General features: G+C 44.5%; 1 protein-coding gene across 1 annotated transcript in view; it reads right to left on the bottom strand.

Annotated features, from left to right (window-relative positions):
• The window catches only part of LOC112229390 (hippocalcin-like protein 1), an 89,554-nt gene that overhangs the window by 7,016 nt on the left and 64,492 nt on the right, over window positions 1-18,046 (bottom strand). The window contains exon 3 of the mRNA XM_042310414.1: window positions 12,025-12,306. Coding sequence (XP_042166348.1) covers window positions 12,025-12,306 — 282 coding nt within the window. The remainder of the gene's footprint in view (window positions 1-12,024; window positions 12,307-18,046) is intronic.

Here is an 18,046-nt window from a genome sequence, read left to right on the forward strand (position 1 = left end):
AATATAATAGAGACAGTAGATCTAGCTGGTCTGTCATAATATAATAGAGACAGTAGATCAGGCTGGTCTGTCATAATATAATAGAGACAGTAGATCTAGCTGGTCTGTCATAATATAATAGAGACAGTAGATCAGGCTGGTCTGTCATAATATAATAGAGACAGTAGATCTAGCTGGTCTGTCATAATGTAATAGAGACAGTAGATCTAGCTGGTCTGTCATAATGTAATAGAGACAGTAGATCTAGCTGGTCTGTCATAATATAATAGAGACAGTAGATCAGGCTGGTCTGTCATTATATAATAGAGACAGTAGATCTAGCTGGTCTGTCATAATATAATAGAGACAGTAGATCTAGCTGGTCTGTCATAATATAATAGAGACAGTAGATCTAGCTGGTCTGTCATAATATAATAGAGAGAGACAGAGAGAGACAGTAGATCTAGCTGGTCTGTCATAATATAATAGAGACAGTAGATCTAGCTGGTCTGTCATAATATAATAGAGACAGTAGATCAGGCTGGTCTGTCATAATATCATAGAGACAGTAGATCTAGCTGCTATGTCATAATATAGAGACCGTAGATCAGGCTGGTCTGTCATAATATAATAGAGACATTACATCTAGCTGGTCTGTCATAATATAATAGAGACAGTAGATCTAGCTGGTCTGTCATAATATAATAGAGACAGTAGATCTAGCTGGTCTGTCATAATATAATAGAGACAGTAGATCTAGCTGGTCTGTCATAATATAATAGAGACAGTAGATCTAGCTGGTCTGTCATAATATAATAGAGACAGTAGATCTAGCTGGTCTGTCATAATATAATAGAGACAGTAGATCTAGCTGGTCTGTCATAATATAATAGAGACAGTAGATCTAGCTGGTCTGTCATAATATAATAGAGACAGTAGATCAGGCTGGTCTGTCATAATATAATAGAGACAGTAGATCAGGCTGGTCTGTCATAATATAATAGAGACAGTAGATCTAGCTGGTCTGTCATAATGTAATAGAGACAGTAGATCAGGCTGGTCTGTCATAATATAATAGAGACAGTAGATCTAGCTGGTCTGTCATAATATAATAGAGACAGTAGATCTAGCTGGTCTGTCATAATATAATAGAGACAGTAGATCTAGCTGGTCTGTCATAATATAATAGAGACAGTAGATCTAGCTGGTCTGTCATAATATAATAGAGACAGTAGATCTAGCTGGTCTGTCATAATATAATAGAGACAGTAGATCTTGCTGTCATAATATAATAGAGACAGTAGATCTAGCTGGTCTGTCATAATATAATAGAGACAGTAGATCTAGCTGGTCTGTCATAATATAATAGAGACAGTAGATCAGGCTGGTCTGTCATAATATAATAGAGACAGTAGATCTAGCTGGTCTGTCATTATATAATAGAGACAGTAGATCAGGCTGGTCTGTCATAATATAATAGAGACAGTAGATCTAGCTGGTCTGTCATAATATAATAGAGACAGTAGATCTAGCTGGTCTGTCATAATATAATAGAGACAGTAGATCAGGCTGGTCTGTCATAATATAATAGAGACAGTAGATCTAGCTGGTCTGTCATAATATAATAGAGACAGTAGATCAGGCTGGTCTGTCATAATATAATAGAGACAGTAGATCTAGCTGGTCTGTCATTATATAATAGAGACAGTAGATCTAGCTGGTCTGTCATTATATAATAGAGACAGTAGATCTAGCTGGTCTGTCATAATATAATAGAGACAGTAGATCTAGCTGGTCTGTCAAATTATAATAGAGACAGATCTTGCTGGTCTGTCATAATATAATAGAGACAGTAGATCTAGCTGGTCTGTCATAATATAATAGAGACATAGAGACAGTAGATCAGGCTGGTCTGTCATTATATAATAGAGACAGTAGATCTAGCTGGTCTGTCATAATATAATAGAGACAGTAGATCTATCTCCAGATTATGTCCTGTTCTGTCATAATATAAGAGAGTAAGAGCAGAGAGAGATAGGATTGGATGGTTTAAAGGAAAGAGGGAGTGACAACAGAGAGAGATAGGATTGGATGGTTTAATGGGAAGAGGGAGTGACAACAGAGAGAGAGATAGGATTGGATGGTTTAAAGGAAAGAGGGAGTGACAACAGAGAGAGATAGGATTGGATGGTTTAATGGGAAGAGGGAGTGACAACAGAGAGAGATAGGATTGGATGGTTTAATGGAAAGAGGGAGTGACAACAGAGAGAGATAGGATTGGATGGTTTAATGAGAAGAGGGAGTGACAACAGAGAGATATGATTGGATTGTTTAAAGGAAAGAGGGAGTGACAGATAACATGGAGTGGGAAATCCACTTGAGTCATTGCTGTAGGCTGAAGAGAGCAAAGCTTTCTGTATCGATCTCATCCGTCCTCTACCTGCGTATCACAAGACCCACTGAGAGCAGTAATGTGTGTCCCAAATGGCACCCTATTCCCTATATAGTGCACAACTTTAAACCAGAGCCCTACTCCCTATATAGTGCACTACTTTAGACCAGAGCCCTATTCCCTATATTGTGCACAACTTTAAACCAGAGCCCTATTCCCTATATAGTGCACTACTTTTGACCAGAGCCCTATTGGGCCTTAAATAGGGAATATGGTGCAATTTTGGGATGCAACCTTTCCTGCAAGAGCTACAGTGCATGCAGTGTTTTGGTCCAGCCCATCACTAACAAGCCTGATTCCGCATAACTAATAACTAATAATGGGTTGCACGTTTCGTCACAATATTGTTTTTTTAACGTTCGTTTTAGGACTGATGCACAACTGGGTATTCTTCTTAGTGCATTATTAATGTGAGCTATAGAAGACTTCTTCTAAAGTGCATTAATGTGGATGGGTTTTCAAAAAGGAGGCAAATAATTAATAGGACAACCTTTTGAACAAGGTCGAGAGGACTAAATGTATAATTGCTCGCAATTTTTTATGAACTTTGCTAGCTAACGTTAGCATTGCTAGCTATATTTTATAAACTTTGCTAGCTAATGTTAGCATAGCTAGCTATTTTTTATTAACTTTGCTAGCTAACGTTAGCATTGCTAGCTAAATTTTATAAACATTGCTAGCTAATGTTAGCATTGCTAGCGATTTGTTATGAACTTTGAAAGCAAACGTTAGCATTGCTAGTTATTTTGTATGAACTTTGCTAGCTCTTGACCACATGACCACATTGCCCACTGTCTAAAGTACCTTTTACAACATCATAATGATCTTTAATGATGGCAAAGTTGTTTTTCCTACAAATTATTTGCCTACGTTAGCAACGTAATCGTATTTCCAGGTCACTGTAGTGTCATTTTGACGAGACAGTCATTAGCCCCCATTCAGAATGACTGGGCACCTTTAGGAGTCGTTTTTGTACCTGGAATCAGCAGTTAAACAATAACAAAGTGGCCACCCGCCACTAATTTGGTGAATAATATTCACCCCATAAATAATATTCACCCCATAAATAATATTCACCCCATAAATAATATTCACCCCATAAATAATATTCACCCCCTAAATAATATTCACCCCATAAATAATATTCACCCCATAAATAATATTCACCCCTAAATAATATTCACCCCTAAATAATATTCACCCCATAAATAATATTCACCCCTAAATAATATTCACCCCATAAATAATATTCACCCCATAAATAATATTCACCCCCTTGGCATTTTTCCTATTTTGTTGCCTTACAACCTGGAATTAAAACATATTTTTTGGGGTGTTTGTATCATTTGACTTTCACTTTGAAGACGCAAAATATGTTTTATTGTTTACCTTTCTAGTGTTTTGTTGAGGTTCTTTCATCCCACAAGGACATTGCATGCTATCACAAGTGGCAAACTGAAATACCAGACTCTTGAAAGATGAATGGCACAGCTAAGGGCCATTGTTGTTCTTTCCAGGTATTTTCAAGTCCAACATTTATTACATTCAGTTGAAGGATGTTCTCAAATCTGACTGCGGATTTTCTGCAATAACCAGTTGCTGGGAAAATGACCAGATGTGATGTTGAGATATGGATTAGGGAGACATTTCCTGTTGTCTATGCCAGAGTGAAGTGTGGCAGCGACAGAGAGGCCAAGCCTTTGTGACGCACAATCACACACTCATTATTTTCACAACTCAGTTCACAAGGATTTCCTAATAATGTTTACAGGGTAGCTCCCTCCTTCCTCTGTCGTTATCTGTCCCTCTCTATCTTCTCCCCCTTCATCACACCTCATCCAACTCTCACACATCTATATCTCTCCATCACCCAACACTTAGTGATAATAGCGTGACCTCTCCTCTCTTATCTCATCCTCTTCTCCTCACGCTCTCTTCCCTCCCACTAGCTCTTCTCTCCTCTGCCTTTCTCCATCCTCTCCCTCTCTCCTCCCCTCCGTGTCTCCTTCCTCTCCCTCTCTCCTCCCCTCCGTCTCTCCTTCCTCTCCCTCTCTCCTCCTCTCCCTCTCTCCTCCCCTCCGTCTCTCCTTCCTCTCCCTCTCTCCTCCCCTCCGTCTCTCCATCCTCTCCCTCTCTCCTCCCCTCCGTCTCTCCATCCTCTCCCTCTCTCCTCCTCTCCCTCTCTCCTCCTCTCCCTCTCTCCTTCTCTCCCTCTCCTCCTCTCCTCTCTCCTCCCTCCTCTCCCTCTCTCCTCCTCTCCCTCTCTCCTCCCCTCCGTCTCTCCTTCCTCTCCCTCTCTCCTCCTCTCCCTCTCTCCTTCCCTCCGTCTCTCCATCCTCTCCCTCTCTCCTCCCCTCAGTCTCTCCATCCTCTCCCTCTCTCCTTCTCTCCCTCTCTCCTCCTCTTCCTCTCTCCTCCTCTCCCTCTCTCCTCCTCTCCCTCTCTCCTCCTCTCCCTCTCTCCTCCCCTCCGTCTCTCCTCCCCTCCGTCTCTCCTTCCTCTCCCTCTCTCCTCCTCTCCCTCTCTCCTCCTCTCCCTCTCTCCTCCTCTCCTCTCTCCTCCCCTCTGTCTCTCCTTCTCTCATTCAACAGAGCATAACCAGGGGATAATCCCAGTATTCTGCACACTGAGGGATAAACCCGGGTTAAATTTAACTCACTAATCCTGGAGCACACAGTGCATGTAGCCGTACATGCTCTCAGAACAATACAGAACCCGTGTCCGTCTGTCTGTCTGTCTGCCTGTCTCACTGACTGTCTTTCTGTCTGTCTGTCTTTTTTTCTCTTGTTACTCGCTCCTTCGGCTAAACATGGTGAATAACGTAGTAACTGACACCAAATATTAAAGGCCATTCCTATCTAACCTCTTTACTGGCCAGCTAAAATACAAACTGTCAACATGCCTGCAAAGGAAGGGTATACTACTGGAAACTTTCTAAATTTGCCAGTAAACTACCAGAATGTTGGTAAAGTTCAAAGACATCTAGTGGCCATTTTGGGTACTTCAGCTGATCACAGTCTGTATTCATCTCTGGCCTTTTGCCTTATCACAGGTCAAATATATCAAATAATAAAAGTATTATATAAAATAGAAAGACAAAGCTGTAAAACATGATCTTAAATATAAACCATCAACCTAGTGTTTAACATGAGGGTTTCAGTGTGAAATATCCTCAATATTTTGTGTTTTATTTGACTGTGTCAATGTGTATTTGTTGTCAGTGTCAAAATGGTTGCAGTTGTGAAACAACGTGAAATAATGTTGATTCAATGCTTTGTTTTCATTCATTAGGCTATTTTCTCTTGAACCATATATATCTATCTATTAAAACCTCAATGACACCATGGACACCGATAAAATACATTATTTATTTAACTAGGAAAGCCAGTTGAGAACAAATTCTTATTTTCAATGACGGGGAACAGTGGGTTAAACTGCCTTGTTCAGGGATAGAATGACAGATTTTTTACCTTGTCAGCTCAGGAATTCGTTCCAGCAAACTTCTGGCTACTGGCCCAACGCTCTAACCACTAGGCTACCTGCTGGTTACTGGCCCAACGCTCTAACCACTAGGCTACCTGCTGGTTACTGGCCCAACGCTCTAACCACTAGGCTACCTGCTGGTTACTAGTCCAACGCTCTAACCACTAGGCTACCTGCTGGTTACTAGTCCAACGCTCTAACCACCAGGCTACCTGCTGGTTACTGGCCCAACGCTCTAACCACTAGGCTACCTGCTGGTTACTGGCCCAACGCTCTAACCACTAGGCTACCTGCTGGTTACTGGTCCAACGCTCTAACCACTAGGCTACCTGCTGGTTACTGGCCCAACGCTCTAACCACTAGGCTACCTGCTGGTTACTAGTCCAACGCTCTAACCACTAGGCTACCTGCTGGCTACTGGCCCAACGCTCTAACCACTAGGCTACCTGCTGGCTACTGGCCCAACGCTCTAACCACTAGGCTACCTGCTGGTTACCAGCCCAACGCTCTAACCACTAGGCTACCTGCTGGTTACTGGCCCAACGCTCTAACCACTAGGCTACCTGCTGGCTACTGGCCCAACGCTCTAACCACTAGGCTACCTGCTGGCTACTGGCCCAACGCTCTAACCACTAGGCTACCTGCTGGTTACCAGCCCAACGCTCTAACCACTAGGCTACCTGCTGGCTACTGGCCCAACGCTCTAACCACTAGGCTACCTGCTGGCTACTGGCCCAACGCCACCACTAGGCTACCTGCTGGTTAACCACTAACCACTAGGCTACCTGCTGGTTACTGGCCCAACGCTCTAACCACTAGGCTACCTGCTGGTTACCAGCCCAACGCTCTAACCACTAGGCTACCTGCACAGCCCAACGCTCTAACCACTAGGCTACCTGCTGGTTACTGGCCCAACGCTCTAACCACTAGGCTACCTGCTGGTTACTGGCCCAACGCTCTAACCACTAGGCTACCCTGGTTACCAGCTGCTCTAACCACTAGGCTACCTGCCAACGCTCTAACCACTAGGCTACCTGCTGGTTACTGGCCCAACGCTCTACCCACTAGGCTACCTGCTGGTTACTGGCCCAACGCTCTAACCACTAGGCTACCTGCTGGCTACTGGCCCAACGCTCTAACCACTAGGCTACCTGCTGGTTACCAGCCCAACGCTCTAACCACTAGGCTACCTGCTGGTTACTGGCCCAACGCTCTAACCACTAGGCTACCTGCTGGCTACTGGCCCAACGCTCTAACCACTAGGCTACCTGCTGGTTACTGGCCCAACGCTCTAACCACCAGGCTACCTGCTGGTTACTGGCCCAACGCTCTAACCACTAGGCTACCTGCTGGTTACCAGCCCAACGCTCTAACCACTAGGCTACCTGCTGGTTACCAGCCCAACGCTCTAACCACTAGGCTACCTGCTGGTTACTGGCCCAACGCTCTAACCACTAGGCTACCTGCTGGTTGCCCAACGCTCTAACCACTAGGCTACCTGCTGGTTACCAGCCCAACGCTCTAACCACTAGGCTACCTGCTGGTTACCAGCCCAACGCTCTAGCCACTAGGCTACCTGCTGGTTACTGGCCCAACGCTCTAACCACTAGGCTACCTGCTGGTTACTGGCCCAACGCTCTAACCACTAGGCTACCTGCTGGTTACTGGCCCAACGCTCTAACCACTAGGCTACCTGCTGGCTACTGGCCCAACGCTCTAACCACTAGGCTACCTGCTGGCTACTGGCCCAACGCTCTAACCACTAGGCTACCTGCTGGCTACTGGCCCAACGCTCTAACCACTAGGCTACCTGCTGGCTACTGGCCCAACGCTCTAACCACTAGGCTACCTGCTGGCTACTGGCCCAACGCTCTAACCACTAGGCTACCTGCTGGCCCAACGCTCTAACCACTAGGCTACCTGCTGGTTACTGGCCCAACGCTCTAACCACTAGGCTACCTGCTGGTTACTGGCCCAACGCTCTAACCACTAGGCTACCTGCTGGTTACTGGCCCAACGCTCTAACCACTAGGCTACCTGCTGGTTACTGGCCCAACGCTCTAACCACTAGGCTACCTGCTGGTTACTGGCCCAACGCTCTAACCACTAGGCTACCTGCTGGCTACTGGCCCAACGCTCTAACCACTAGGCTACCTGCTGGCTACTGGCCCAACGCTCTAACCACTAGGCTAGCTGCTGGTTACTGGCCCAACGCTCTAACCACTAGGCTACCTGCTGGTTACTGGCCCAACGCTCTAACCACTAGGCTACCTGCTGGTTACTGGCCCAACGCTCTAACCACTAGGCTACCTGCTGGCTACTGGCCCAACGCTCTAACCACTAGGCTACCTGCTGGCTACTGGCCCAACGCTCTAACCACTAGGCTACCTGCTGGCTACTGGCCCAACGCTCTAACCACTAGGCTACCTGCTGGCTACTGGCCCAACGCTCTAACCACTAGGCTACTTGCTGGCTACTGGCCCAACGCTCTAACCACTAGGCTACCTGCTGGCTACTGGCCCAACGCTCTAACCACTAGGCTACCTGCTGGCTACTGGCCCAACGCTCTAACCACTAGGCTACTTGCTGGCTACTGGCCCAATGCTCTAACCACTAGGCTACCTGCTGGTTACTGGCCCAACGCTCTAACCACTAGGCTACCTGCTGGCTACTGGCCCAACGCTCTAACCACTAGGCTACTTGCTGGCTACTGGCCCAACGCTCTAACCACTAGGCTACCTGCTGGCTACTGGCCCAACGCTCTAACCACTAGGCTACCTGCTGGCTACTGGCCCAACGCTCTAACCACTAGGCTACCTGCTGGTTACTGGCCCAACGCTCTAACCACTAGGCTACCTGCTGGTTACTGGCCCAACGCTCTAACCACTAGGCTACTTGCTGCCCTGAATACTACATATGAATATATGTATATATATATATATATATATTTTAAAAGTTATTAAAGTATAAATTCCGAAAATGATAGATTGCCATAGATTTTCTGTTAATTACCAAATTTACTGAAGATTAAGATAACTTTGGTAAAATACCAGTAGCTTTGTAACCCTAGTTGTTCCTGAGTCTCCCCATTAGGGGGAGGGGGGTATTCTGAATTCTCTGTCTGTCAATCTAAGGATCTGTTATCCATTGAGACTGGACCTTTAAACTGGATTTAGAAGAGGTACAACTGTGTTCTAAATCTAAAATATTGGCAAGTTTCCCTGTTTAAATCTTCCTTCAGATGATGACGGCTTCATGGCCTGCATGGTTTATGACTTAAAATGTGTGTGTGTGTGTGTGGGGGGGGGCGTCCAAATTCTCAAAAGGTTCAATGATTATCAGAGTAACAAGACCCTACTTTAGGACATCCAGATTCTGTTTGATGGGTATTTCACATTTCCTGACATTTAATCCGAGTAAAAATACCCTGTTTTAGGTCAGTTAGGATAACCACTTCATTTTAAGAATGTGAACTGTCAGAATAATAGTAGAGAGAATGATTTATTTCAGCTTTTATTTCTTTCATCACATTCCCAGTGGGTCAGAAGTTTACATACACTCAATTAGTATTTGGTGGCATTGCCTTTCAATTGTTTAACTTGGGTCAAATGTTTCAGGAAGCCTTCCACAAGCTTCCCACAATAAGTTGGGTGAATTTTGGCCCATTCCTCCTGACAGAGCTGGTGTAACTGAGTCAGGTTTGTAGGCCTCCTTGCTCGCACATGCTTTTTCAGTTCGGCCCACAAGTTTTCTATAGGATTGAGGTCAGGGCTTTGTGATGGCCACTCCAATACCTTGACTTTGTTGTCCTTAAGCCGTTTTGCAACAACTTTGGAAGTATGCTTGGGGTCATTGTCCATTTGGAAGACCCATTTGTGACCAAGCTTTAACTTCCTGACTGATGTCTTGAGATGCTCCTTCAATATATCCACATCATTTTCCTGCCTCATGATGCCATCTATTTTGTGAGGTGCACCAGTCCCTCCTGCAGTTCTTCGGCTTGCAAGCCTCCCCCTTTTCCTTCAAACATAACGATGGTCATTATGGCCAAACAGTTCTATTTTTGTTTCATCAGACCAGAGGACGTTTCTCCAAAAAGTACGATCCCCATGTGCAGTTGCAAACCAAAATTAAAGTCTGCCATTTTTATGGAGGTTCTACTCTTCCTTGCTGAGCAGCCTTTTTAGGTTATGTCAATATAGGACTCGTTTTACTGTGGATATAGATGATTTTGTACCTGCTTCTTCCAGCATCTTCACAAGGTCCCTGTTTTTCTGCGATTGATTTGCAATTTTCGCACCAAAGTACGTTCATCTCTAGGAGACAGAACGCGTCTCCAACCTGAGCGGTATGGCGGTTGCGTAGTCCAATGGTGTTTATACTTGCGTACTATTGTTTGTACAGATGAACGTGGTACCTTCAGGCGTTTAACAATGGCTCCCAAGGATGAACCAGACTTGTGGAGGTCTACAATTTTTGTTCTGAGGTCTTGGATGATTTATTTTGATTTTCCCATGATGCCAAGCAAAAAGGAACTGAGTTTGAAGGTAGGCCTTGAAATACATCCACAGGTACACCTCCAATTGACTCAAATTATGTCAATTAGCCTATCAGAAGCTTCTAAAGCCATGACATAATTTTCTGGAATTTTCCAAGGTGTTTAAAGGCACAGTCAACTTACTGTATGTAAACTTCTGACCCACTGGAATTGTGATACAGTGAACTATACTACAGCAGGACTCTGCTATTGTAGGCTAAGCTAGCAATGACCAGTTTGCCTCTGTTACAGTAGGTTAAGATAACAATGACCAGTTTGCCTCTGTTACAGTAGGTTAAGATAACAATGACCAGTTTTCCTCAACTTTCTTTCATTGAACTACATACAGCTCACACAAAAACAGTCTCCCTGTTTGCTCTGTTTCTCCTGTCTTGGTACCATTTTGTACCAAGGTCGAAATAAGAGCTTTGTTTAGGAGACCAAACTGAAGGATAATTTATAGCCAACTCTGTCTGGCTAGGGGATACTCCTCTCTGAAGTAAAGTCTTTCTTTGTGTAAGTTCCTAAGACCTGTGGTTTGTCATGTCGTCTAGGGGGGGTGGATCTTTGCTATTAAAGGATCTCTGTTGCAATGTAGAGGGGGCTCTCAGAGAATTCATTGATAGACACTGAATTGATCTGAGAGTCACAGGGTTGTGATAGAGCTCATATAATTAAAGATGGACTTTGATAACTAACTCTGACTTGTGTGTGGTTTGCACTCATGATTTGGTAAATAGAGGAAATTTCCACGACACTTGCCTAGTTAAATCAAATTCAAATGTATTTTATGAATCCCTTTTTACATCAGCAGTTGTCACACAGAGCTTTACAGAGACCCAGCATGAAACCCCAAAGAGCTTTACAGAGACCCAGCATGAAACCCCAAAGAGCTTTACAGAAACCCAGGATGAAACCCCAAAGAGCTTTACAGAAACCCAGGATGAAACCCCAAAGAGCTTTAGAGAAACCCAGGATGAAACCCCAAAGAGCTTTACAGAGACCCAGCATGAAACCCCAAAGAGCTTTACAGAAACCCAGGATGAAACCCCAAAGAGCTTTACAGAGACCCAGCATGAAACCCAAAAGAGCTTTACAGAAACCCAGGATGAAACCCCAAAGAGCTTTACAGAAACCCAGCATGAACCCCAAAGAGCAAGCAATGCAGATGCAGAAGCACAGTGGCTAGGGAAAACTCAGCGGAAGACAGGAACCTAGGAAGACACCTAGAGAGGAACCAGGAGTAAGTCTTCATCCACTTCTGAATGAGAAGCATTGACTACAGATAACAAGCTGGGCAAGCTGGAGCAGAAACTGAAGTGGACCGTCTCACCTGTACAACCTCCACAAGGACTACAAATCCCATGTCTCACCTGTATGACCTCCGTCAGGACTACACATCTCATGTCTCACCTGTACGACCTCCACAAGGACTACAAATCCCATGTCTCACCTGTATGACCTCCGTCAGGACAACACATCTCATGTCTCACCTGTACGACCTCCACAAGGACTACAAATCCGATGTCTCACCTGTACGACCTCCACCAGGACTACAAATCCCATGTCTCACCTGTACGATCTCCAGCATCTCATCACGGCTGATGTACCCATTTCCATCCAGGTCATACATGCTGAAGGCCCACTTCAGTTTCTGCTCCAGCTTTCCTCGTGACGTGACACTCAGCGCGATGATGAACTCCCGGAAGTCGATGGTGCCGTCGCTGTTGGTGTCGAACGTTCGGAAGACGTGCTCGGCGAACTTGGAGGCATCTCCGTACGGGAAGAAGTTGGCGTAGATCTTCTTGAACTCCTCTACGTTCAGGTTGCCGCTGGGACAGTCCTTTAGGAATCCCTAGGGGGTGGAGGGAGAAACAAGATGAAATATACGGTATGTCATAGAATGACCTATTCTAGCCTGAGAGAGAGACGGGAGGATGTTATATTTGGCCCTAAACAGAGAGTACACAGCGGCAGAATACCTGACCATTGTGACTGAACAAAAATGTATTAAAGCTTTGACTATGTACAGACTCAGTGAGCGTAGCCTTGCTATTGAGAAAGTAGGCAGACATGGCTCTCAAAAGCACACTGCCCACAAAATGAGGTGGAAACTGATCTGCACTTCCTAACCTCCTGCCAAATGTTTGACCATTTTAGAGACACATATTTCCCTCAGATTACACACATAATTTTGATAAACTCCCATATCTATTGGTTGAAATAACACAGTGTGCAATCACAGCAGCAAGATTCGTGACTAGTTTCCTCAAGAAAAGGGCAACCAGTGAAGAACAAACTCCATTGTAAATACAACCCATATTTATGTTAATTTATTTTAACTTTTGTACTTTAACTATTTCATTACAATACTGTATATAGACATAATATGACATTTTAAATGTCTTTATTCTTCTGGAACTTTTATGCGTTTAATGTATACTGTACATTTTTTATTGTTAATTTCACTTTTGTTTATTATCTATTTCACTTGCTTTGGTAACGTAAATATATGTTTCCCATGCCAATAAAGCCCCTTGAATTGAAATTGAAAAAAATTGAAATCGGGGGATGACAATGTACAATGTACTTGGTAAGCAATATGTTGATAACTGATAATGTACCCAATCATTTAATCGAAAAATAGTCATGAAAGGAAATGACATGCTCTTTTAAACCTCTGGGTCCAAACCAAACACAGCTAACAGATAATGATCGTTAGATCAAACCCAGTGATGTCACACAAAATACATTCATTATGGTCTTCTGGGAAAATGTATGTGACAATACGACAAAACATATATTACACCACCCCCAGGCGACAAAGGGACATAGAGATTCAGCACAAACACAAACCTAGTTTTTTTAAAATAATGACACACTCAACCATAACTATGTCACAATATAATCCCGGGAATTATTATTATTTATTATTATTATTATTATTATTAATTATGTCATTTCATACTAAAGTTGTGTAGAGCCACTGTCAACACCAGCAGCGAGTATTAACCCTAGGAGAGAGGTTGAATGGCAAACGCAGAGACTTTTATGTCCCAACATGAATCTATGACAACATTACAACGGTGTTAAAACACCACAGTGATAATCTACTGCAGCTGGACATAGCAGTCTCAGGCTGCACCCTATCCATATATAGTGTACCACTTTTGACCAATGCCAAAAGGGACCAGAACATACTGTATAGGGTGATATTTGGGATGCACACCCAGCCTGTTAATCTAGGAGGAGGGAAGAGGAAGGAGACAGACAGGAGACACACCCAGCCTGTTAATCCAGGAGGAGACAGACAGGAGACACACCCAGCCTGTTAATACAGGAGGAGGGAAGAGGAAGGAGACAGATAGACGACACACCCAGCCTGTTAATCCAGGAGGAGGGAAGAGGAAGGAGACAGATAGACAACACACCCAGCCTGTTAATCCAGGAGGAGACAGACAGGAGACACACCCAGCCTGTTAATCTAGGAGTAGGGAAGAGGAAGGAGACAGACAGGGGACACACCCAGCCTGTTAATCCAGGAGGAGACAGACAAGGGACACACCCAGCCTGTTAATCCAGGAGGGGAAGAGGAAGGAGACAGACAGGAGACACACCCAGCCTGTTAATCCAGGAGGAGACAGACAGGAGACACACCCAGCCTGTTAATCCAGGAGGAGACAGACAGGGGACACACCCAGCCTGTTAATCTAGGAGGAGGGAAGAGGAAGGAGACAGAAGGGACACACCCAGCCTGTTAATCCAGACAGATAGGGACACACCCAGCCTGTTAATCCAGGAAGAGGAAGGAGACAGACAGGGGACACACCCAGCCTGTTAATCCAGGAGGAGACAGACAGGGACACACCCAGCCTGTTAATCTAGGAGGAGGGAAGAGGAAGGAGACAGACAGGGGACACACCCAGCCTGTTAATCCAGGAGGAGACAGACAGGGGACACACCCAGCCTGTTAATCCAGGAGGAGGGACGAGGAAGGAGACAGACAGGGGACACACCCAGCCTGTTAATCCAGGAGGAGACAGACAGGGGACACACCCAGCCTGTTAATCCAGGAGGGGGGAAGAGGAAGGAGACAGATAGACGACACACCCAGCCTGTTAATCCAGGAGGAGACAGACAGGAGACACACCCAGCCTGTTAATCTAGGAGGAGGGAAGAGGAAGGAGACAGACAGGGGACACACCCAGCCTGTTAATCCAGGAGGAGACAGACAGGGGACACACCCAGCATGTTAATCCAGGAGGAGGGAAGAGGAAGGACACATACAGGAGACACACCCAGCCTGTTAATCCAGGAGGAGGGAAGAGGAAGGAGACAGACAGGGGACACACCCAGCCTGTTAATCCAGGAGGAGACAGACAGGGGACACACCCAGCCTGTTAATCCAGGAGGGGGAAGAGGAAGGAAGACGACACACCCAGCCTGTTAATCTAGGAGGAGAAGAGGAAGGAGACAGACAGGGGACACACCCAGCCTGTTAATCCAGGAGGAGACAGACAGGGACACACCCAGCCTGTTAATCCAGGAGGAGGGACGAGGAAGGAGACAGACAGGGGACACACCCAGCCTGTTAATCCAGGAGGAGACAGACAGGGGACACACCCAGCCTGTTAATCCAGGAGGGGGAAGAGGAAGGAGACAGAAGGACCCAGCCTGTTAATCCAGGAGGAGACAGACAGGAGACACACCCAGCCTGTTAATCCAGGAGGAGGGAAGAGGAAGGAGACAGACAGGGGACACACCCAGCCTGTTAATCCAGGAGACAGACAGGGGACCCAGCCTGTTAATCCAGGAGGAGGGAAGAGGAAGGACACATACAGGGACACACCCAGCCTGTTAATCCAGGAGGAGGGAAGAGGAAGGAGACAGACATGAGACACACCCAGCCTGTTAATCCAGGAGGAGACAGACAGGGGACACACCCAGCCTGTTAATCCAGGAGGAGGGAAGAGGAAGGAGACAGACAGGGACACACCCAGCCTGTTAATCCAGGAGGAGACAGACAGGAGACACACCCAGCCTGTTAATCCAGGAGGGGGGAAGAGGAAGGAGACAGACAGGAGACACACCCAGCCTGTTAATCCAGGAGGAGGGAAGAGGAAGGAGACAGACAGGGGACACACCCAGCCTGTTAATCCAGGAGGAGACAGACAGGGACACACCCAGCCTGTTAATCCAGGAGGAGACAGACAGGGGACACACCCAGCCTGTTAATCCAGGAGGAGACAGACAGGAGACACACCCAGCCTGTTAATCCAGGAGGAGACAGACAGGGGACACACCCAGCCTGTTAATCTAGGAGGAGGGAAGAGGAAGGAGACAGACAGGGGACAGCGCCATATGCTTGCTGTTATGTTGCTCAGTGCACCATGATACTTCTTCCATCATGAGAACATTTCTGGTCCAAATCTCAGCATGAGGTGACAGTTGACCGATGAACTGCCTCATCAACAGTGTGTGTGTGTGTGTGTGTGTGTGTGTGTACAGTATACGTGCCCGCATGCATATACAGTACCAGTCAACAGTTTGGACACACCTACTAATTTAAGGATTTTTCATCATTTTTCACAATTTTATACATAGTAGAATAATAGTGAAGACATCAACACTATGAAATAACACTTATGGAATCATGTAGTAACCCTCAAAAAAGGGTTAAACAAACCTAAATATATTTCATATTTGAGATTCTTCAAAGTAGCCAACCTTTGCCTTGATGACAGCTACTGCATTTAACACTAGTGCTACCACCACCACTACTGTTTTTATAGATTTTTATTTAACCTTTATTTAACTAGGTACGTCAGTTAACAACAAATTCTTATTTACAATGACGGCCGAGGAACAGTGGGTTAACTGCCTTGTTCAGGGGCAGAATGACAGATTTTTACCTTGTCAGCTCAGAGATTCGTTCCAGCAACCTTTCAGCAACTGGCCCAACGCTCTAACCACTAGGCTACCTGCCGCCCCAATACTACTGTTGTTACTACTACTGTTACTATTACTGTTACTACTACTACTACTGTTACTATTACTGTTACTACTACTACTGTTACTATTACTGTTACTACTACTACTACTACTACTACTACTACTACTACTACTACTGTTACTACTACTACTGTTACTACTACTACTACTACTACTGTTACTACTACTACTACTGTTACTACTACTACTACTACTACTGTTACTACTACTACTACTACTACTACTACTACTACTACTACTACTACTACTACTACTACTACTACTACTACTACTACTGTTACTACTACTACTGTTACTACTACTACTGCTACTACTACTACTACTACTACTACTGTTACTACTACTACTACTGTTACTACTACTACTGTTACTACTACTACTGTTACTACTACTACTACTACTACTACTACTGTTACTACTACTACTACTGTTACTACTACTACTGTTACTACTATTACTACTACTACTACTACTACTACTACTGTTACTACTACTACTACTACTACTGTTACTACTACTACTGTTACTACTACTACTGTTACTACTACTACTGTTACTACTACTACTGTTACTACTGTTACTACTGTTACTACTACTACTGTTACTACTACTACTACTGTTACTACTACTACTACTACTGTTACTACTACTACTACTGTTACTACTACTACTACTACTGTTACTACTACTACTACTACTGTTACTACTACTACTACTACTGTTACTTACTACTACTACTACTACTGTTACTACTACTACTGTTACTACTACTACTACTACTGTTACTACTACTACCGTTACTACTACTACTGTTACTATTACTGTTACTGTTACTACTTACTATTACTGTTACTACTACTACTACTACTGTTTACTACTACTACTACTACTACTGTTACTACTACTACTACTACTGTTACTGTTACTATTACTACTACTACTACTACTACTACTATTACTACTACTACTGGTACTACTACTACTACTACTGCTACTACTACTACTACCGTTACTACTACTACTACTACTACTGTTACTACTACTACTGTTACTACTACTACTATTACTACTACTACTACTATTACTGTTACTACTACTACTATGACTACTACTACTATTACTGTTACTACTACTACTACTACTTACTACTATTACTGTTACTACTACTATTACTGTTACTACTACTATTACTGTTACTACTGTTACTACTACTACTACTACTACTACTACTACTACTACTACTACTATTACTACTACTACTACTACTACTACTACTTGCAAGATTGAATGCCCCTGAACAAGGCAGTTAACCCACTAGGCCGTCATTCTAAAATAAGAATTTGTTCTTAACTGACTTGCCTAGTTAAATAAAGATAAAATACATTTTAAAAAGTACTGGGCTAGCCGCACTACCCTCTGTAGCCCCATGGCAAGGAGCTCAGTCCCAGTGATGTGCTGGTCTATCCGCACCACCCTCTGTAGCCCCATGGCAAGGAGCTCTTTCCTAGAGATGTCCTGGTCTGTCCGCACCACCCTCTGTAGCCCCATGGCAAGGAGCTCAGTCCCAGTGATGTGCTGGTCTG

Source organism: Oncorhynchus tshawytscha, linkage group LG31 (assembly GCF_018296145.1).
Source record: "Oncorhynchus tshawytscha isolate Ot180627B linkage group LG31, Otsh_v2.0, whole genome shotgun sequence".
Lineage (NCBI taxonomy): Eukaryota > Metazoa > Chordata > Actinopteri > Salmoniformes > Salmonidae > Oncorhynchus > Oncorhynchus tshawytscha.